The sequence below is a fragment of the Pteronotus mesoamericanus genome, unplaced genomic scaffold (genome assembly GCF_021234165.1).
Source record: "Pteronotus mesoamericanus isolate MK-2021 breed Mesoamerican mustached bat unplaced genomic scaffold, CSHL_Meso_final contig_130, whole genome shotgun sequence".
In the NCBI taxonomy this organism is placed as follows: domain Eukaryota; kingdom Metazoa; phylum Chordata; class Mammalia; order Chiroptera; family Mormoopidae; genus Pteronotus; species Pteronotus mesoamericanus.
Genome location: NW_026555060.1, coordinates 3,921,394 through 3,945,244, shown reverse-complemented (window position 1 = coordinate 3,945,244; position 23,851 = coordinate 3,921,394). Strand labels below are relative to the sequence as shown.

Genomic DNA, 23,851 nt, shown 5'->3' with positions numbered 1-23,851 from the left:
ATTTTATGATTCCATGACCCTAGACCTCCATGGTCTAATACAGTCAGGAGCCATTTATATTAAATAAAATTAAAATCGCAGTTTCTCAGTTGAACTAGTCACATTTCAAATACTCTATAGCCAGAGGAGGCTAATGGCCACTGAACTGGATGGTGCAGAGAACGCCTGTATCATCACAGTGAGTTTTACTGGATAGTCCTGTTCTAGATCTTTCTCTTTAAAAAATACCCCCGAGAAGCCTAATGTGAACACTATTCATGTTCTTAGTTATTGACTTTATTATAAAATTGGTCATTGTTGCAACAAATACTGCAATAAGAGTTGACATTTATTGTGAACTACTATTGCTAGAGCTGGACTAAGGGCTATTTTGATTTAATGCTCACAATTACTCTCTGTGACAGTGACTGAGTTGTTCAGAGTTACATTCTAGAAGTGGCAGAGCCAGGACTTGAGCCCCCTGACTGTCATAACCCAGAGCCCAGATATTAGGCAGGTGGCAGTGATAAGTGCTGGGGAGGACAAGAGTTAAGCACCTCCTGCACTTCATAGAAGAGCACTGTGTGACTAAATGCTAAAGGACCCTGGCCCCACCCTGGCCCCAAGCTTGGTATCTGGTCTCATTGTCTTATGGCCACACCTCATGGATTCCTCATAATCCCCTGGTGTGGACACTGGGCTAGGATGCCTTCCCCCTCCATCTTCCCTTGGCAACTTCCTATTTATCTTTTAAAAACTAACTCAAATATCACTTCTCTATCAGGCAAAATAGTTACCCTGACTGCTTTGGGTTCCCGCTATACTCCATATACCTCAAACACAGAGCCCACCAGGCTGCGTTACAGTATCTTTTTGCATGTCTGATCTCCCACTCGACCTTGAGTGCATTCAAGTTGAAGTCTATGCCTCAATCACTTTTCTGTATCCCCACTTCAGAGAAGGTGTTGAGTCAATATGTGTTGAATGAAAATATCAGACTATCTTTCTAAGATTGAGTCACCACCTTTTGCAACCACTCCAGCTTATCTGGATGCTTTCCATTCTCCCTGGAGCTTGCAGTTTAGATAGTTCATTATTATTTGATAATTCATTATCTGTAAGCAGAGGGCTCCAGGGCTTCAGAGAGGGGGCAAAGTCAAATACATACATACATACATACATACATACATACATACATAATTAATTGTTATTTTGGAGACTCGGCGTTCTTCCTTACTAGCAAGCAGGTTGTCGTTTAAAGGCAAGGGAATACTGCCACTTTCTACCAATTCTTGTGAAGTCCCGTCCACCTTTCCCACCAGGCCCCAGGCCCGGGCAGTGCTCTGCCTTCCCTGCCTGCCTTGGCAGAGGCCCCTCAGGAACACTGAATACCTGTCAGCGTGCAGCTTGGCTGTCCTCTTGCCTCAGCTCCTCCCACAGCAACAGGACTGCAGCTGCTTTACGAAGGGATGTAACAGTTATTCACAAGGCCTGGTGCACCGTTAAAGGCACATCTGCAAGCGGCACACAGCCTCCACGGGAGCAGAATACCGCCACCCCTCTCCCTGCCCTGAAGCTCTTTTCCCCGACAGGAAGGGAAGAACCAAAAGCTCTCCCTGCTTTTCCTGTCCTCTAATGTCATACAGGCAACTCTGTTTAGAGGCCTCTTTTTGCTTTGTATTTTAAAGAGTTGAGCTAGGTTCAAATCTCAACAAAACAAAACATCAATCAACCTAGCAATCAAATCCACAAACAAACAAAAGCAGAACTACTACCGGAACAAAGGGTAGGAAGAGAAATGCTATTCATCAAAGACCTCCTATATATGTCCTGGGTAGATTAATTTTTTACAATTGAACAATCCTGAAAGGTATGTAGAATGATCCCATTTTACATATGGAGACACTGAAGCCCAGAAAAGAAGCCAGGGATAAGAGAAAAAGCATGGGTTTAAAGGTAGAGAGTTCTGGGTTCAAGTTTGGGTGCCACTAGCTCTGTGGATTAGACGTCCTCATTTGTCCTCATTTGTAATTAGAAACCACTAGTACCAGCCTTCCAGGGCTGCTGTAGAGTTGGATTAGAACACGTCTGTAAGGTGCTAAACACATGGCTGGCACCTTATTAGATTTAACATTAGTTCTTTCTCTTGTCTGCTAAATGGCCGAGTTGGAATTTAAAAGCAGGGTCATAGGCCCCAAACCCAAGTTCTTTGTAGCTGTGGAATGAGAACTTGTTTGAGCTGCTCTTCCACCACTGTGGTGATAGAATCAGACTAGCTGAACCTGAGTCTTTTTTTCCCTTTGTACTGGCAAAATACTCTTATTATTTTATATATCTATGCTCGGTTGTAAATCTCTTAGAACTGAAAATCAAAATCCATAAATCATGCATCTTCCAGTGCATTATAATGTGCCTTCGGCACAGCCTGACCATATAAATATCTCTGCCAGCTACTTAATGTCGTAGAACTGCTTAGGAAAAAGGTTTAATGCTGGCAAAAGAAAATAGGATAATTATTGGGTTTCAGTTCCTATGGAATTTACAAAAAGCCAGTAAGACATAGGGAGCAACAATAGACTTTCTTGTCCTAAATCTCTCTTTTAGTTCCCCTACTTTGAAATAGACTATGTATTCTTCTGAATTCTACAATTTTGTGTGTCTCTGTGTGTGTGAAAAGTTGTGGGCTGCATTGAGAACCAGGGAGGATGTCAGTCTCAGTAGATTTCCTACAGAAATCTGGAGGATTTCCAGTCTCAGAGTTGGTCAGAGGTATATTTGTCTTTCTAATCCAGATTCCAGGAAATGCATTGTTATCTTATTAGAGAATTTCTTTTGCATGCAGCACCCCCTCCGCTGTATGAGTCCATGAAAATGGTCTCGCTGGACAACAAATGAGTATTTCCCAGCCTGTGCACCCTTCCCCCCTCACCTCCCCAATGCCCTAAGAGTATTGTGGAGACAACTGTGGTAAAATGAACAGGTGCGAATTTGGGATCGACACTGAGTGCTGGCTCTGCCCATTTCTCTGTGGTTTTGGACATGTGCCCTCACTTCTAGGAGTCTTGATTTTCTTCATCTACATAATGGAGGTACCAGCTGACTGCCAATAGCGTGTGAGGACTGAGGGTCACTTAGTACCTGAAAGCTCTGTGGAAACCACAAGATGCTACTCAGAGGTTGTTATTAGAATTTAAGGAGCAAGAGCCTGAAAAAATAGATATATGCTCAGAGTAGTATTTTCCATTTTAAAATTGAAATTCATACTTGGTATTAGTCTGATTAATTTTGGATCAGTTTTTCAGGGGGTTTAGAGTTTGAAGATCTTAACTAACAAAGGGGACTTCCAAAAGACTGAGCTGTGTGCATTAAAATATAGTTTTTATGGCGTTCTACATAACAGATTACAATGGAAAGAACACCAGACCAGGAAGCAAAAACACCCATGACTGACTCTCAGTGCTCTCTCTCACTGACTGCCTCAGTAACATGTCCCCTGAGCCATTGTGCCCTCCTCATTTCCTTATCCGTAACTTGAGAGGACATGCTTTGCCTTTGCTCTTTGCAAGGGAAACCTGTAGGTTGAAAGCCATGGCCTGAATAAACTTGAGCCAGCACTACTGTTAGTATAACGACATCCTCAAATACCAGACTATCCCAAGGAGCCTTATGAATTTTCAAAGAAAGGGTAAATTACCTAAGGGTCAAATTCATTGCAGAATGAATGTTAGATGTTTTTAACCTTATTGGGAACCCAGAGTTTAAGTACTAGATACAATCTATGGTTCTTCTCCTAAGCAAAAAAGGCACCTAGCACATACAAGTAACATTGGATACAATTTTAGGTGGTTTGTGGACTTCCTGGTGTTCACTTATGGGCCATCTATGTTTTGGTTGACCTCAGATTAAGACTCTGTTTTAGATCATAAAGAGCCAATGCTAAAGCTCATCTGATTTAATACTCTTATTTAACAGATGCCAAATGGAGTCATGGAGTTTATCAGTGACCTTACTGTAAATGTTAGTTTTAAGTATGTTGAGTTTTTTTTCCATTTTTGAAAAGTACAACCTACATTATATAGAGAAAGCATAGTTATTTGGAATATTTTATTAACCAGAATATTGAATTTACCATCCCATTAAATCAAGACAAGCTTATGTATATTGTATCCACTTTCTATACCATAAATTGAATTTATACCTTGAAAGGATGCTCTGTAGCAAGGAAAACACAGACTGAATTAATCCAGTGTCCCAGTTAAAGCCAAACAGCTAATGCTTTTAGAAGGATACAGGGCTTAAACCTAAATTCTTAGATGAATTTTGATCTAACCGTTAATCAGTTTTCCTGAAATTACTCAGCTCCTTGTGTTGCCCATGTTCTGCCAAATACCTCATCAAAAAGAAAAATCAAGTGTTCCTTAAGTCTGATACTAAGTATATTTTTATAAAAATAATATCAAGAAAATGCATGCGCACTCTAATTCTCATGTTCAGGAGTCCGGGTGACAAGGGCCTACATTCTCATCTCAGATGGGGACTTGGTGCCTATCACTTATTCACTGTTATCACAACCAGTAGAAATTGCTGTCCTGCAGGTGTGGTAGGGTTTGTTTGTGTTTTCTGAACACCGTGCAAGAATGGGCCGTGAGTGTCGCGAGTGAAAAGAAAATGAGCAGGTAGAACCACTGAGTGTGCAGCAAGGTCTGAGCTACAGGATGCTGGCTGCGTAATGTTAAAATAGCAGCATTGTTGTTGTTACTGTTCGGCATTGTGAGTCAAATACAGGGACAATCTGGGTTGTTAAAAACTTTGCAGCAAGTGCTGTGCAAAGGACAGAGGTGCCCTTTCCAATCCAAGCTGTCAGTGGTTTGACCAGAGCAGGCACTGCTTAAGGAAGAAGATAAATGATGTCACTTTGACTAGCAAAGGCTTAATGAGGTATCAACTGGTACATGTCAATGAACTCTGTCTCTCTAGTTCAATTTCTTTGTGCTCTCCTAGAAACCCATCCCCAATAAAGTTAAGATGAAGTTCGATCATTCCCCTAGAACTCCTGTCCCTTCTCACCATCTCTGAAGGGTTTTTTTGTGGGGTTTTTTTTCCCCCTTCTGAGTGGCTCTTGCTTAAATAGTGAATGATCTCTTCCCATTAATTTTGAGAAGAATTTATTGCGGGTATTGAACCTTAGAGCTTCAGAGGATATAGTCCAGAATTATGTCTAGTTTCTGCCTCCAGTGCCACGTAAAGTCTCAAGCAGCAGCCGTGCCACCTTTGGAGAGAGGTCTTGAGGTGGCCAGGCCAGCCGCGGTGGAGGTGGCAGCCTCCAAACTTGACTTGCCAAGGCAGATGAGCTGCTTCACCAAACACGACCCACTTTCCTTCCTCCTCCTGTCCGTCTCTTCAGGGTCCGAGACGGGGCTGGCTCATCTGCTTTCCTCAGTCAGATGTCTCTGGAGAGGCCAGGGGGTTCTCAGATATCGGTGGTGTGGGGATCACTTTTCAAACTTTGTTTCTTGTCACTTCTTTCATTCTGGAAGAATTATCATAAAGTACAATCTTCCATGGAAAAGTTTGGTCATTGCAAGCATGTGCCCCAAACCAGATACATGAGCTGGTTGACCTGCTCACCCTTATATAACCTCAGATTTCCTGATTAACTCCTTTAATCTTAATTGTGTTAGAAAAAAATTCAAAGCTTCTAAAGCTTTTTACTTCTAGTCTCCTGGGCACTGATGTTGGGTCCCAGGCTGTCTTACCACATTGCTTTGGCAAAACAATGGCTCTCCCTGGGATTTTAAAAATATAATGAGGCTGTTCTCTTGCTTTGTAACTTTTTATCTCAGCATGAAATCAGTTCTCATCAAGCAGCTTTGATTTTAGTATCAGAGCTTAAATTTTTTTTTATTCCTTTAAGACTAACCCAAATCAACAAAGCTTTAGATAGTAGACTTCCACTTTTCTTAGGATATTTCTCTTGCTTTTGTAAGAAAAACTATCTAAGCAATTAAATCCCCTAATAAGTGAAATTATGCTTTTCTAGGGGAAAAAAAATTTCAAATGTTGATTTTCACTCTGCCTTATAAGGGAAGGTGTGATTCCAAAAAAACATTAAATACGTAGCTACAGAACCAAATAAATATCCATGTCCTACTTAATATACATCCTACTTACTAATCAGAAGACACAGAGGTACATGATTATAGCTGTTAAATGTATATAATATACTACTTTTTGATGGCAAGGGAGAGATGAATTTAAGATATTTCAGAAAATGTATGAATTCACTGAATATTAATTCTTCCTGAAAAAGACATTCTTTCCAGAGCCACTGGTCTCCCCCTTTTTAAATTCTTCTAATTATTTTAGAAGGAAGAATGCAGGTAAGAACAAAGCGAAACACACATCCCACCCACAAATATCCATACAGGGGTGGGCAAAAGTAGGTTTAGAGTTGTAATACAAATAGATAATACAATAATGAATAAATAATAATACAAGATTAAATTGTGTTTTGCATACTCACAAATGTAAACCTACTTTTGCCAACCCCCTATATATACCTATCACACACACAGGCAAACAGAAATCCACTGTTCTAGAATGTCATGTCATGATTTCTCACATGAAAGATTCCTGTGACCCCCTAAGTCCCACACCCAATAATAGTTGTACAGCTGACACTTAAAAATGTTACTAATCACTGTAACCTCAATCAATTTGAAAAACTGAAAAGATACTTTTTTTGGGAGTGGCTTCCTCTCTCCCCGTGTGCAGAGAAAGGCACCACATCCTCATTGCAGGGAGCTACACCGAAAAAGAGCAGAGGCTATTTCTGCCTTCTGCAACCTTTTGCTTTCTCGATTCTCTTTCTGACTCTACCCCGTGTACAATGTTGAAAACAATATAGTATTAAACATGGCAAAAAAAAAAAGAAGTGAAAGAGTGCCCTTAAAGTTTGCCACACGCCTTCCAAGAGGTACACATGCTAGGAGCCATGTCCAAATCAGAATGTCCCTGAAGCATCCAGACACCGCTCACAGTTGGCAGGCTGGCTGAGGAATCAGAACTGCTATTGCTTAGTGCAGCCCATTCTGTGTGGGGCTCTGAGAAGGGCCATTAAAAAAATCTCATTAATTTAGACAGTTGGTTTTCATGAGTCTGGTAAGTTTAAAAATAAATGAAGGCATTTCTCCTCTCCTCCTTTTCCCCCTTTCTTCTTTTTTCCTCTGTTTTCTCTTATCTTGCTTGTCACAATGCCTGCAAGGCACTGCTGTTATTTAGTGTGCAGGGACCGAGGACGCTGTCTCCATGTGTTATGTGCCCTCCACACGCCCACAGGACTCTGGCTGAGAAACACCTGGCTTAAACCGTCTCAACCAGCCTTCTGTCATCATGGTTGAGACTGGTAATAACTAAATAAATAAACAAGTAAACAAATAAAAAATACTTGGGATGCGAGGAGCTGTTATCTTGAATATAAAAGTAACTTACAATTGATTATATTATTAACTTTTTTTTATCAGTGGGGAGGAAGGTCTTTCATGAACATGGTTTAGATGTGAAAATTACTGGTTTGGGTTGTGTCCTTACAAAAAAAGATATGTTGAAGTCCTAACCCCTAGCACCTGTGTATATGACCTCATATAGAAATCTGGTCTTGGCAGATGTAATCAAGTTAATGTGGTCATACTGACTGAGGGTGGGTCCTGATCCCGTGTGGCTGGATCACCAGTGTCCTTGTAAGAAGGGAATCGGGATAAAGACAGATTCAGGGCAGCAAGGCCACTTGAAGATGGAGGTAGAGATTCAAGTTAATGCTTCCACAAGCCAAGGAGTGCCTGGAGCTACCAGAAGTTGGAAGAAGCAAGGAAGGATGCTCCACTGCAGGCTTTGGCTTTCCAGGGAACATGGACCCGCTGAAAACTTGATTTCAAATTTCTAGTTTCCAGAACAGTGAGAGAATATATTTCTGTTGCTTTAAGCCATCCAAGTTTGTGGTGGTTTTTTTATAACAACCCTGGGAAATGAAGACAAAGACAATAGCCAGTCTGCACTTATCCCGAGCTTGGCAGGTTGACATAGTTCAAGGGGAACAAGCAGTTTGCAGCAGATTGGGGGCAGTAATGTTTGGGGACAGGACACTTACTTATTGGCAGGCCAGGCTGCTGGGTAACTGAGAGGATAGGGGGAGGTTTTCCTTTCTGTCCAGGAGGGCAGACTTCCTTTTAAGTTGTCTCTACCTAAGGATCCTTTAAAAGACAATCTTTACTGGTTTGACTTATCTTGAGTGAAATATCATTCTATAAAGATATGCAGGTAAGGGTGGTTGCCCAAAGACAGTAAGCTTGTCTGGAAGCGACTGTGGTTCCTTTTCAGATTTCATGTGCTGATGTGTGACCACGTGGAGGAGGCCACATGGATCTCCTCTCCTTTCCTTGCTTCTCCGGGGTCCTTTGGGAGTCCAGTGCATTCACAGCGTCTCTCACATTGCAACTCTTTATCCCAGTGGGGGTCCCAGCTCCCAGCCCACTTTCTCCTATCAAAACATTTTTGTTCTTAGGCAACTTCCCTGAGGCTCTATGCTTTCTATCTGTCAGGGCAAGGCCATAGAGAAATAACTTCAGCTACTCTAAGCTAATGTGCTATTTTCCTCAGAGACCATGCTTTTAAATCCTGACTCTCAAGGGGAGAAGTGTGTGCACAATGCTGAAGTAGTTTTGAAGACTTTGAAGCTGGGGACTTATATTCCCATGTACCTGAGACTTTTAGTCCAAGTTCAGCCACTCAGGAGCTGGGAGACCTCAAGGTCACCCAGGGTCCACATCTTTGAGCTTCAATTACCTCAGCCCAATTCATGAGTACCGAGCACCCATAGTGTGTGCCCTCATACATATATGGGAAGGAAGGACATGACACTAAGACAAATTTCCTGCCCTCCGAAGGCTGGAAGTTTGCAGGGGCTTGCATATGCAAACAACGTCAGGGGAAATTTAAGCTTGCAGGATGAAGAGAGTTTTGGTGGCAGGGAATGGAGGAGTATGATGGTGTACAATGGCATACAATGGAGACTGGCATAGACAAAGGCCTGAAGGTATATGGCAGGTGTTTCTGTCTTGGAGAAGATTTCTCAAATAAAAATGACCCATATACTTCTTCAGCCTCTCACATCATAATTGCTTGCACCATCTTTCTTCTGTTCTGAGTCGAATGCAGATCTTAAGCCGCTTGCTAGGGAGTTTGGACTTGTTTCTGTAAGAAATGGGGAGTTCTGGAAGATTTGTTTTACACACTTTTTTATAATAGAAAAATTTAATCATCTACAAAATGGGAGATAATAGTATAATGAACCCCTATATATGCTCTGCCCAGTTTCAAGAATTATTTCACAATAATTTTTTCTGTAATAACCCCACCTATTATTTCACTCCCATATTATTTTGAAGTAAATCCTAGGCATCATAGCCTTTTTTAATCTAAATATAATCATATGTATTTTTAAAAAGATAAGGACTTCATTTGAAAACCTAAGGGGTACATAATTATCAAGCTGAAAATAATAATATTTTAACATCATCAAATATCTAGTCAATGATTAAATTCACAATTTGTCTCATAAATGCCATTATCGATGTTTAGAGTTTAGGTTTGATTCAGGATCCATAAACATCCAGAATTGCTATGTCTCTTAAGTCTCTTTTTAGTTTATATGCCCTGCCATCCCAATCTTTCTCTCATTCTTGCTCTTTTTTTCCTTGCGATCTATTTGTTGAAAAAACCACGTTGTTTGTCCTGTAGAGTTTTTTACAGTTTGGAGTTTGTTTGCTGATTTTACACTTCTGATGTTATTTAACATCTTCCTTGGTCCTCTGTGTTTCCTATAACTTGATTGTTGGGTGTGGAGGCTTGATCAGATGTAGTTTCCTTCCAATGTGGCAACACCATTTTATAGGGGAGACTGTGTTCTTCCATCAGGAGATATAGATAGTATCTGGTTGTTTCATTCTACACGATGTTGACGGCCACTGATGGTCAGTGCCAAGATTTACTCCATTATTAGGTTATGCACTATGCTTGTATTCTATTTCTACTGTGCCATCTTCATTTATTTGCTGGAATACTTGTATAGAGACAGTCAGTCATCCCATCATTTAATATTTGGTCACCTAGTGGTGTACCTCATAAAGGCAAAATAAGGTCAACCAGTCAATCAACATTACTTAATTCTTTCTATTTATCTGTTATTTTTTTTTCAAAATAATGTGTTGGTTTATTGGCATCTTCCAATGGAGATCAGTAAAGGTTTGTATTATCATTGTTTTGTTCCTGGTATTACTATGAACTCATGAGTTTTAACTATGTGATTCAATATTGTAATTATCCTTACTAATGCTCAAATTGTCCTATTGTTGGCCAACGGGAGCCTCAATAGTGGTTCTGAGATTTTGTGACAGGACCCTGGTAGTCTTTGACAGCATCCTTGCTACCTGGTATAACAAGATATTCCAGGCTCATCATATACCTTTCTTAACCCCGACATGGAATTAGCCACTTCTCCAAGAAGGCTTCATTTCTTTTAGTGGACATGGAATTCAGCAACCACAATCCAAACACCAGGAAGACTCTGAAGCAGATCTGGGTCTGCCTCTCATTCTTTGACAGGGAGCAGGCAAAGGGGCTTGGCCTTGCCTGATGAGTCCCAAAAGAATGGCAAGAGACTGAGAAGAAAAAGGGTGACCAGGGACTATTTAGTAGTTACTGTAACAGTCCAGGAAGGGATGATAAGGTTCTCAACAAGGACAGTATCTGTGGCAAGGGGAAGAGGATCAGAGTTGGGAGAAATTCTAGAAATTAAATTTACACAAAAGTATTTATCAACTGATTTGGTGGTTCAAGAGGCTGGGGTGGGTAAAAGGTAACCCTGGTTCAAAGCCTCGCTCTCTCACACCGATGTGTGGACTACAGCTCATTACTTAACTTGTGAGCCTCAGTGGCCTGAACTACTAAGTGGGAATATCACTGCCTACCTTACAGGGCTGTTGGAAGAATTAGATGAAGTTGCAGATGAAATGAACATAGTATAATGTGTGATACTTAGTACAACTAAAAATTAAAAATGTTGAATCTCTACTCCCCTTTACTTGTCATACAAAGGGGTTGGTCCAGATCACAAAGCCTCTTCCAGTCCCCTCTACTTTAGCCCTCTCTCTGGTCACTCTTGCATTGTTCTCTGAAAATGCCACAGCGTATTAATAATGGATCCTCCAGACTTTGCCTAAACCACATCTTATTGATTATTTTATTGAAAAGATAATATAACAAATTTAATGTTGCCAAAAGAAAAACAGATCATCTATTTTTATGAGGGTCATTTTTTCGTATTTGATATCTAAGTTGACAAATTTCATTTTAGAAAAGCTTAGAATAATGTTTTAATTTAAAATTCCTCCCATAAGTGACAAATTTTAAAGATATTAAAAACTAATGAAGCAGCCTAAATACTGATCAGTTAGCTCAGAGGCTCTTAAAATACTATCCAGTATGGTTGTCCTGATCAATGATTTATGCAGCACTCTGGTTTTAGGAAATATATTACTTTAAGTCAATTTCTTCCTAGAAACTTCCTTGCCCATTATATCAGTGATATCCTGTAAACATTTCTGAGATTATTTGCTTTTCTAAGTTCTTATCTTTGAGGGCTCTGTCAGAAGAACTTTTGAATCAAGATTTGAAGATAGAAACAGCCACCTAGCAGTTATACAGCCATATTAACTGTTGATAAAGAGGGATTAAAATATTAATTGTATCTTTATTTTTTAATTATGAAGGCAATATAAACTATTAAAAAAATTCAAACAAAAGAGCATAAAAAGTGAAACTGACCCAAAGAAAACTACTGTATCCTTTTTAACCATTTTCTCACATAAGCATAATGTTTTAAATATTTCATCACAGTGCACATTTTATTTTGTAGCTTACTTTTTCACTGTATTGTGAAATATTAGTGTGCAAAATTAGTTTAATATATTGTAACCATTTTTACCTGTCAGTACATAAATGAACCACCTCTTTCATTTAAGCAGTTGGTTAGTGTTGCCTGGTTGAATAAATGTTAAATGTATTCTAGTTTATCTGATTAGCACTTTTTAGTTAGACATTTACATTGTTTCCAATATAGTAATACTTGTAAAAGTTCCAAACCAAAACAAATTCTAAATCAGGTTTGGAGGGATGATGGATATATTCTTGTCAATTTCTGTGTATGTTTATAGTTTCCGTAATAAAATTAAAAAATCAGTGCTTGAATGCTGCTTTTAAAAACTGTTATAAAAACAAGAGACAACTGTCACTTGATGACATTTAATTTTGTTTTTAACAAAAAATTGGCTGTAAATGTCTGAATCTCAAAAACCACACTTCCCCTTTTTCTGATAACCCTCGAAACTGAAACTCTATTCTCAGGAATGTAGTATGTTTTGTCTCCTTCAGCAGCCTTCTCTGTTCAATGTGTGTTCCTTTTCCTTCTAGTGAGAACTTAGGCCCTGCTTTTCCTTTTAATCAGGGAACATGCCATCCCCTCTTGAGGAGAGGTGGGGGAACGGTCCACCTGTCCTCAGTGTCCTGCCCATGACACCAGACACAAATTTCCTGTGTGCACTCCAGCACAAGGTCAGGGTTGCTCTCCTTCGCCATTGCTTTGCTTGCCGTCAATGCTGCTGCATTTCGAGGTGGCTGAGTGCCTTCTCGCTTCAGGAATGGACAAGTGGACCTTGATGAACAAGCAAGGCACGTGCTTTTAATATAAACCATTACCTTTTCCCCTTTTTGTGTTTATAAGTTGTTCTTCAGGTTGATATGATCTGAAATTTTACCATTATCCCTAAGGCTTCAAGATGAATATGGTGCTATTTTTTAAGCTCATGTGCTTTTTGGAAGCTGCTAAATAATCAAATGTTCCTATTGAAGCCAGAGAGTACAGTGGGATTTGTTGGAGGATAAGGCTGGTCGACTCTAACAGCAGCCGTGTCAAGGGACGTCAGCCCTGCAAGGTTGATAACGGTACTCAGAGGATATAGGTTTGATTTTAGCCAGGACTTTACTTCTATTTATTGCTTGGATTAAAACACAATTCATGTTTCTGAATCAGCAATGAAAGCAAAACGCGGAGTCTGTAGGGCCAAGAAAACCCCCATTCCATTCTCCAGCTTCTTAGTGACCGACTCATGCTCTCAGCACTCAGCGCCTGACTTGACTTTACTTTCTCACACGTGACTGGGAAAATCGCTGGTGCTGCTTCCCTCAGACTCAGATAACTTTTCATCATCAGGCTATTTCCAGTTGTTCAGAAAATGCTCAAAAGTGTTCATATAGTGGAGACCTCTTTACCTTCTCTAGCTGAGCTCGAAGGTGACATTTTCTTAATTGGCCAGAAAGTTTCAGAAGTTTCAGCTATTTTATAGTGATATCTGGGGCAAAAAATAAAAAGGAGTACATTTTTATCAAGAAGTGTTTTGTATGTGCATAGTTCCCAAAAAAGCTGATTTTAAAGGTCAGTGTTTGTAACCCTCAATGAAAACTCAATACCTGGCTCATTTTTCAAAAAAGCACTTAGAAACACTAGACACAAGCACCCGAGAGTAAGCAAGTTTACTAATGTCTCATTTTTGGGAAAGCGAAGGAAAATTTCAGATTAAGTTTTCATTTTTGCCAGCCCTCAAAGATGTATTTTCATCACTCAGTTCAACAAATATCTTTGGGTGCCCCTTAGAGCCACGTAGTCTTTAGCGCTGGGGATTCCACAGTAAACGAGCGACAACATCCCAGGGAGGCAGAGGGAGGCGAAGGGCTGAAGAGAGATTCACGTGCAAGAAAAAGTAAAGGCAGGAGGCAGCTAAGGGGCATTGGGAATATGGTGTTGGCAAGTGACACCGAATTCAATTTTTAAGTGTTGGTCAGGCCAACTCCCATTGAAAAGGTGACATTTGGTCAAAGGTTTAAAGGAGGTGAGGGAATTAGCCATACTATTCTGGAGAAAGTATGTTCCAGACAGAGGAACGAGCCACTGCACGCTATACGGAAGCCAGTGTGGCTGGTGCAGGGTGAGCAGAGGACAGGTAGACGGCCAGGTCCACGAATGGATGGGGCAGCAGCTGAAGCGAGTGTTGCCAATCATTTTAAGGACTTGGAATTTTACTCTGTGATGGGAAGCTATTGCAGAACTGTGAACAGAACAATGGCATCATCTGATACATTTCCACTGAATCAACTGTTCCTATGCAGAGTACAGACCTTGGCAGGGACAGAGTGAAGGCTGGTGGACCTGAGAGGAGGCCACCGCATTATTCCGGGAGGCGGATGAAGGTGGGTCACACCAGAGCAATGGCGGGCAATTGGGCAAATAAGGGCAATGGCGGGTGGCAAGTGTTTGAATTTTGTATATATTTTAAAAGTAGGACAAACATACTTTTTCTGATGGATTCGATAAGGGGTGTTCAGAGAAAGGAATCCAGAGATGACTCGACGATTTTCAGCCTGAACAACTAGAAGGTTGGAGCTGCCATTAATCGAGATGGGGAAGGCTGAATTCAAGTGGAACCTCAGAGGAGGGAAATCCAGCGGCCCAGATTTGGACGGGTTAAGTTTGAGGTGATGACTAGATAGTCAACTTTTGGTTTTCTTCTGCCCAAGTCAAAATTAGTCATCCTCAAACAATATAAGCTCCCTGAGGGTCCAGTTTTGTCTATTTTGTTCTTTGCTAAATCTCCAGAGCCTTGGACAGTGTTTAGCACACGTAGGTTCTCAGTGAAAAATTAATTTAACTAATATTTGCTAAGCACTCATTACATGTCTTGCTCTGTTCTCCGTGCTGAGGACACTACTTAGACAAAGCATTGCTAAAATTCTGCTCTCACGTATCTTAAAATCTAGTAGTGGGCGGCAGATAAGCAAATGAAGTAAAATAAAGTAAACCTTCTATCTATTGGTACACCTGCTTATTAACACTTGTCGAATGTTTACTCAATGGCCTTCCTTGTATATTATAACCCTACAGGGTAGAAAACTAAGATCCCAGAATTGGCATTCCATGCCAGCCTGTCTTAGTCCAAAGCCCCTTCCGCCCATGTTGCTTCTCATATAAAGTACCCTATTTTGCCATGCATAATGCGCACATTTTGTCCAAATATTTGAGGGAAAAATAAGGATGCACATTATTCATGGGTAGGATCTGAAATACCTTGTATCTGTTCTTGGGTTTTGTAATTATTTGTAACATAAAATTTCTTGTACCGTAATATGTTCAAAAATCAATGCTAAAATTCCTTTAGAATACAAAAAACAAGGATCTAAATATAAATAAATAAAAAGTTGGATTAAAAAAATTAAAACTAAAGATTTTTTCCCTGAAAGTTTGGGCCAAAAAAGAGGGTGCGCATTATACAAGGGCGCACACTATGCACAGCAAAATACAGTAACACAAATCCCATTCTCCCCTGAGAAGTATCAGGGCTGTGTTTCTCTTCCTGAGCATTTAAAGGAGAATATGCTCAGAATAGGACTCTTTCAGAAGTGCACTTCTAGGAAGCCTGCCTGGAAGTGAGTGAGCCCAGGCCACTCTGCCCTCGCTAACAGATCCAAACCCAGCAGAAGGGTTCCCCTTGACACCTCAGGGCATTTTCTCATTCTTCACCCACCTATTGCAGTGCTGAGGGTACTTTAATCACCTGTCATTAAGGGCCATCACATTTTTAAACCTAGAAGGCTCTATTTGCAACCTTTCACAAAACTAAAAAGGCATACTAAAATGTTTTATATTCATATATATTTGAGGAGGACTGTCTTATCCTGCTCCCTAAAAATGAAACAATAAATTTTCCATTCCCAGCAACATCATCCAAGGGAGTGGTTTGGTCTTTAGTAGTCCCCAAAGACTTCTAATTATTACCCCCCTCCCATTCTGATATTCTCTCTGCCTCATACAATAGACTGCCTCCAGCCTCTCCCACGTAGTCTATGCAGAATTTCTGGAAGGGGCTGTGGCCCCTTTCTACTGTTCATTTCCTATCCAGTTTCCACATGTAATTTGATATCACACTTCCTTCCTCACCAACATCTCCTAGAATGTAAATGATGAATGATTGATCATTTAGTCTCAAAAACTGATAATCCTTTCTCCTACTCAGACCTGCCTGAGCAGTTTTTCAAACAGAAGAATTCCAGGGGTCTTCCCACTTGCATGCCTTCTCCATCAACAATTGTGATTTTTAAGTCAAAACATCCAAGTTTCCCCATGGGTTGGATGATGGCCATATCCATCTTGATTTTTACCTCTCACACAGCAGATCCATCAAGAGCAAGAACTGCCATGACCAGAAGAGAGTGTGATCCATCAATAACTTGCCTCTTTTCCCAGGCAAAGTGAGAGGTGTTTCGTTCACCAGGTTTTTTTTTAGGACCCTCTGTAGAGCAAATAGGCATTGGGACACTCTCATGTTGTAACCATGAGATGTACTGAAGTCCTCTCATAATATGACACATGACATTAACTCAATAGGCTGACTGAAGCCTTAGACATTTCCCTAAACACATAGAGACAGTGCATTGTAGCTTCTGCATAGTGAATAAGGAGAGCATCTTTTTATCCTCATAATAATTGTTATTGTTTTTCCTAAAGGATCCATATCACAGCACAAAGAAAAAAATCATATAGTGAAAAGCGTGTAACGATCAAATGAAAGTTCAATGCCAGTATAGTGGTATCATTCTGCTGTCTAGCTATGGGATCACAAAATCTTTTCCACCAGAAACTGAAAAGGCAGATAGCACCAGCAACAATCCATCATGGATAGAGCAGTGGGTGAATGAACTCTGCCAGGAATGAGGTTATGCTTCTGGATTACACAAAGCTGGCAAGAATATCATAATTTAAAAGATGACATACAGAGGTGGACAAAAGTAGGCTAAACTACCAGCCATCATTACCTAAAAGATAGGTCATAAGTAATAAAAAAATAATAAAAATAATAAAATGACAAATGATACAAATAAAGAGTACAATACTTAATACATAAATAATACAAGAATAAACTCTGTTTCATGTACTCACAACTGTATACCTACTTGTGCCCTCCCCTGTATATTTTAGAAACCCACGTAAGAAAATATATGTTCTAACTAATAGAAAGGCGAAATGATAGCTGAAAGTTTACAACCATGGCCAAAAAACAAAACACAAAAATAAACAGGTATAAACTTCTTTTTTATAATCCTTTTCATGTTTAACACCTGCAATAAAGTTCCCATGTCTGTATTTCCTCATGAATGGAAAGAGAAGTCAGGTGTTGGAATTTGGATTCTAACTAGAAGGTATTATCATCACAGTTGTATTCTACATTCATCTTATTTGGTATTAAATAAACATGTTTTCTAAATATCATACCTGGTAACTTCCCAGAAGTTTTTCTCACTTAACAGTTATCTACTCACAGATTTTTGCCTTGGGTATAAAAGGTAAAAAGTTCCACCACAGTCCAATGGCGTTAAATGGTTTTTTTAATCTGCCTTGAAATTCTGTCAGATATCTGCTTCAGGGCCCATATAGCCACAGCTTTCAAGTGATGCAAACAGACCTATCCTGAAAGAATTATGTAAACCTTATCTAATTAATATTTGTGAGATGTATTAAGATCCTGGCACAGGAGAGAGATTTGAAATCCAAAGCTCTTCTATAACTTTTTTTTAATCAGCTGCCAGTTGGATTCAAGAAGGCTTCTAGTTCCAGCTCCTATGAGAGAACATTGCTGCTCTTTAAAATATACTGTTCTGTAAAAAGGAAGGGTTACAAAGGGGTCCAGTAATGTAGCCTCAGGAAGGCCACAGAACTCCCACCGATTGTTCAGAAACACACAACAATGCACTGTTACTGGATAAGCAGTCAGATTCAGAATGTTTCATTGGAGAGCTGCCTCTGAATCCTAATCCTTGTAGTTGTTATTCGAGAGAGAGCTGCTCCAAAATCTCTGCGTCTCCCCATCAACAGATTGTTACTAAAGAAACAGTGCAGGGCAACTAAAGCCAGGTGAGGCAGGGTTGAAAATAAAGTTATTGTAATATCAAACCCACTGCATAGATGAACTGCAGGTGAAAGGCCAAAGGCAGGGTTTCTTGATTAATCATAGGATGCCCAGTAACATTTGAATTTAAGGTAAACAACAAAGAATTACTTAGTTTATGCATGTCCTGATATTGCATGGGATATACTTACGATTCACTGTTTATTTGAAATTGAAATTGTATGGGGTAACCTGTGTTTTTATTTGCTAAATCTGGCAATACTAGCCAAAAGAAAATTAAAACAGCTTATTTTCTATCGACATTATACCACCCTGCACCAATGAAAAAAGTGAATTAGATAATTTTCTATTTTGTTTTAATGATTTCTATAACTCATAAAATGGGAAAGATCTCAAGCTTTATGAATGACATTGAAACAGATAAAAGAAATAGGCTATGCCATTGTAAAGGATCATGGTGAACATTTAAAAATCCACAAATCAGAATTGTGGGTCTTTTTGTCAATTCTTGTCATTTAGATAATCTCTAAACTGTGACTATAAAAAGTAATGCTGTGAACTACATACACAAATTGGTCTTATTTTATTGTCACCCTGCTTGCACAGTAACTAGATGATAACCTATTAGCCCTGCATTGCCAAGTAAAAAGTTGTCATTGCATAAGGTACATGGACTCATTATTTGCCCACTTCTTTTTCCGAACTGCCTCTGTCTTCTAAATGAAACATTAATTTTTCCAAGCAACTGTATCATTCAGTTCCTATTAGCAAAGAAAATATTTGTTTCCTAAACGTATCCAATTTCAGTGACAGGTACTTCTAAAGAAAGCAAACAGTTGTAAATGCAATGGCAGGATTCCTTTCATTTGGGTGTTAAGACAACCAATCCCCTTGAACACATTTTTTAAACATTTTTCTCCATTTAAATGTCTCTCTCCAGTGGATGCTATACCCTCCCCAAATCCCCAGAGAAAACTGTTGCTTAAAAAAGACTTCACCAAACCATGAAAATACTTGGCGAACATTTTTCTTATAAAAACACAAACATAATTAAAACAGGTCCACATGCTCACGTTAAATTAATGATCTGGTCGATATGATTTTGGGTACCGAAGAGAGCCATTCTGGATTATTCAGGTATCGTGAATTGTCTTTACCTACGTTGTCTGATCTGAATTATCTAAAACTTGTGTCTCTGGGAACCTGACCTTAAGGTTTAGCTGAGCTGGGCTTTTGAAACATACCAGTTTGCAAATGACTTTGTGGAAGACATAAAGTCCTTGGTGAGACTTTACTTCTATTTGTTACTGAGCATTTTTGGGACTGTTGTGCTAAATCTGAGCTGGCATGTTATTAACCTTTTCAAATCAGGCATTTAGTAGGCTGAGCCGAATCTTTTCTTAATTCGCACATTAGGGTTTGCCTGAACAGCTGGCACTGTGCTGGAATATTAGTTGAGCTCTTTGATTTACATTGCCAAAGAGCAAACATATAAACTCTGCTTTTGGAGAGGATGACATAATCAGTGCCAAATACAGTGAACGTTATTAATAAGAATAATAGAAACAACAAGAGCTAACATTTACTGAGTGCTTACCATGTCCCAGGTACTGTAGGTATCTTCAGTCATTTAACACTTTCAACAACTTTATGAAGTTTAAACCCCCATCTTTGTAGATAAGAAAACTCTGAGGGGTTAAGTTACTTGCCCTAATTTACACAATCAGTAAACAGTAAAACTTAGCCTGGGCAATCTACCTGCAGAATCTCTGTGCTTTACCACTTTGCAACTCTACCTCAGTAAGTGTATCAGGTAACAAGGAAGAGCTTCCATCTTCTCAGGTAAAGGTGTCACCCCTTGAACTGTGACACAGACTTCAGAGTAACAGAAGGTAACCAGGCTAAAGGAAAGCAAACAACCTTTTACCCAGACTCCCAACCAACCACAGGCAACCTTGCTGTTCCTGTAAATGCGTGTGCATATTTTTAGTTTATTTTTCACATGTTTATGAAAGATTTATGATAAGGCTTCAATATGCTTATGACATATGTCAGGACCTGTGGTAAGAACAAAGCCATAAATGTGTAGGGTGGGGCCTTCCTTCAAGGACGAGGGTGTTCTAGATGTTAGTCATTTAGAGAAGGGCTAGGACAGGCCCAGAACACACACAGGATCTCTAGCAGGATGGCAGGCTGGAATCTAGCTCCTGGTCTTGATCAGCAAGGACCCAGGACCCAAGTAGGCCTGTGAGGTGAGCTGGAATGCAGCTGCGTCCTTGGGGAGGAGACCAGGGGCAGATGGGACAGAACCCAGAGCAGGAAAAGTAGGATCCCTGGGATCTGTGCCTCTCTTACCTATGTTTCTTTCTCCTTTGCACTTCTTGAATGTTTGAAAAAGGCTGCTTGAAAGTTCCAGTATATTTCAGATATCTCCATAAGGGAGTTTTTAAAAATGAATTGGGTCATAGAACATGGGAGGGTGGCAATGATAGTGGCAAGAATGGAGGAAGAGAATCCAGCGGGGAGAGGGAGGGGTTGAGATGGAAGCTTCCCGTGGCCAGCCATCCTCCCTCGCTCCGGCTTCCGCCGCCCAACCCTGTGGGCTCTGGCTTGTATTCTAGCTTGTAGGCAGAACTCCTGTGTGTCTTGTACCTGCATTAGAGGTGCTGGGGAACAGCTTGGACAATAGCCGTGCTGTTTTCTAGCACAATTAACTTTGAGAGAACGGAAGACATTGCACATGTTTCTCTCTTCCTTTTTTAAAAAAAATGCAAGTAAGTAAATATAGAGATCTCCTTTTGCTGGGTTGACAATGGACACATTTGCAAATGTCCATTATGCAGGTTGGAGGAAATGCTATGTATATATTGATTTATTAAGCTACAAAATGTGTCCTCTTCCAAACCCCATTCCTGGCTTAAGATAGTATCATCTTTAAGGTTTTACAGAAAATTCCCCGAAGCCTCTAAACCTGGAGGGGGCAGCATGGGGTTCGGGCAGAAAACAGAGAAGCAACTGCTTGCAGAAACAAATTAGAGCTTTGCCAAATAAGTTCCAGGATGAGTGGCTGAAACCTGCATTCCACTTTAATTTCAAGAACACTCAACCTTCTTTCCTTTACCAACACACCTATTTGTTCCTTAAAAAGTGCTTCTTTTAAAGTGTCTGTAAACACTTTACTTTGGGATGCAAAGAAATGCATGATGTATTTATATCAAATAGCTTTAACACCACACTGACCACCTAAACAGACTCCTTCAGGGGTGCAAGCACAGAGGAGAGTGAAGCTTCATCACTCTCTTGGGGAGATGTACACACAAACCTAACTGTCTTCAGAGGTCAGGAGAGCCCTCAACTGGGCGGCTGTGATCTGCTTGGCCCTGCTGCTCGCTGGCTGGTTGGTCCCTGAGCCACCAGCCGCCTCACTCTGACAGTGAGCAAGGGCAATATTCCTGTCCTCGGAATAGCGTGCCTAACTCTGAAACTAGCTTTAAAAAAAAAAAAAAAAGTAAAATAATAATAAATAAAATCTAGAGCTCCTTGGGGGCTGGGGAGGGCGGGATGTCACTGCTCCCACTCAGCTTGGTAGGATTAATCCTGGTTTTGTCCATCGCCCGCGCTGCTAAAGGGATAAAAATAAAAAGACAAGCCACGAAATAAAATGAGCAAACAAACCTAGCTCTACTAGCTCTACTGTCTCACTCAGGGTGTTCTGAGCCTCTCTTGAGCCTCCTGAAAGGATTTCTAGGGAAGAGAGAAAGGAACCTTTCATGTCGCTTCCAAAATACCTCTGGCTTGGAGGCTTAGAGCAACTGCCACGCAGGGCAACCCTGGGGCTGGATGCGGCCGTTACACCTGCCGGACCCGGGAGCTCCCAGTTCCAACCGCGGCTTCGCAGCCAAAGTCACCCGAGACTGTTCGGGAATCGCTTGCGGACGCGTCTCCAAACTGTGCAGACGCCAGAGAGGAAAAGGGGGGTTTTTCTCAGGCATTCAGCAAGTAGAGGGAAAACGCACGCTACAGCGTCAGGTTAGGAAACTTTTCCTCAAAACTGCAGTGTCCTTTGGGAACTGCCAGGAAACCCCTAGCTTCTTTTCAAGGGATTGTAGCGCGACTTGTGTCCACAACTACAGCAACCCAAGCAATTCAGGAGGAAAAATACACACAGACTACGAGCAGGAGTCCATTTGGCCTGTATATGCGGTTTTGGAACATTGTTATGTAAACACGACAGTGTCCGCGCACAGGAGCTACTGTTTCCACCCGTGCCTTGTCCATACTCAGTTGTTCCTCGTCCGGCAGCATTTTCTGCAAAACTGGGTATCACAACTCTAGACTGAAAGCGCTGTTCCTGATCTCTCTCCTGCCCCCACCAAACCGAGCTCAGTCCTCCCGCTCATCTCCCTGCAGACCCCGGCTGTCGGTGCTCGCGAGACCTTCGAGGGGCTCGCGCGGAAGCCACCCGAGACGGTGCGTGTGTGCCGCGGCAGTGGGTGAAACGGGGGAATCCTAGTTTTAGCCAAGTTAACAATTTCTGCTATTGCACACATTTTTGGAGGCTCCGGGCCGCTGGAAACCCCAGTGGTGATCGCGAGCTTGAACCCGATCGGGGCAGCTTCGGTGGGACTTGAATGCCGCATCATCCCTAAGAAGGGCGCCGGAGACCAGAGACCGCCAAGGATTGGTGAACAGAAGCCAGCTCCGTGAGGTGCGCAGGCACTGCTCAAAGCTTTCCCGCAGGCGATCCCCACCGTCCCCCACCCCTGCCCGGCTTCTTCCATTGTTAATTCCTCCCCGGGTCCAAGCGCGTCAACAAGTGTGCTGCCCGACTCTGGCAGAGCGTGCCTGCAGACCGCGAAGCCTCAAGTCATAGTCAGTGTCGCTCACCCGGGGCTTGAACGCATGGTGCAGCCACCTGTTCTACAAACTCAGCCTGGAGTTTGTGGGGACGCTGGCTGCCGCAGGAAGGACCCTGTCACCCCCTCGGTTCGGACCGGCATGCTTCAGGATCTCCAAAGGTGCGCATCACCCCAATCCAAGGGCTCACATCCTTTTACGCAACCTCGGAGGCCCGCACCACGGGGGCCACCCGCGCGCGGGGACTTAATTCCCAGTCTCCCTGCTTCAGCCCCTACCCCAGCGCAAGCCGCCGGTGCCCATTCCATGCCCGGCCCCTCCGGAGGACGGCGCCCCAGAGTACCTGCAGTGAAGATGCAGAGAGCGAAGAGAGTCTGGGAGACCATGGTATCCTGGTGCTTGGTGCCCAGTCCGGCGCGGGCAGCGGGAGAGTTTGTCTGGACTGACCTAGCGCACGGGGTGCGGATTGCTCCTCCTCTGCCGAGCGGGCGGCGGTGGGAGCCTGGAGGCCCGCGAGGATCCGGAGGCGAAGCTAGCCAAACGCTGCACGGCTCCGTCAGCTGCGTGTTCTACGGCGCTCAGCGCGCTTCTGCTCCATCCCAGCCGCCCGAGCCCGGGGCCGCCTCCGCCGCCGCGCCAGCCGCTCCTAAACCCCTCCCACTGGGCCCCGTGGCGGCGACAAGGCCTCCTCCTGGCCTTCCCTCTCCCAGCGCTCGGGTCCCGGGAGCCCCGGCCCAGGGCGGCCTCTGCTGGACAGTTAGGGCTCCCGAGGCCTGCTCTTTGACTGGGTTCAGCAAATGTTTGGAGTGACCGTATGCCATGTTAGGCGTCACCTCGAAGAGCCAAACCCAGTATTAAAAGAGAACACGCCCATTTCTTTCGAAGTAAGAGAACCTTTTCCTTCATTCCCCTAAACGTTCCTGCCTGCATGTCAAAGTCTCACACAC

At 41.9% G+C, this 23,851-nt stretch overlaps 1 protein-coding gene across 1 annotated transcript in view; it reads right to left on the bottom strand.

Moving 5' to 3' along the window:
* PARM1 (prostate androgen-regulated mucin-like protein 1) overlaps positions 1-23,557 on the bottom strand; it is a 100,630-nt gene extending 77,073 nt beyond the window's left edge. Inside the window, exon 1 of the mRNA XM_054591580.1 lies at positions 23,248-23,557. Coding sequence (XP_054447555.1) covers positions 23,248-23,290 — 43 coding nt within the window. The 5' untranslated portion in view covers positions 23,291-23,557. The remainder of the gene's footprint in view (positions 1-23,247) is intronic.
* Between the last annotated feature and the right edge of the window lie 294 nt (positions 23,558-23,851).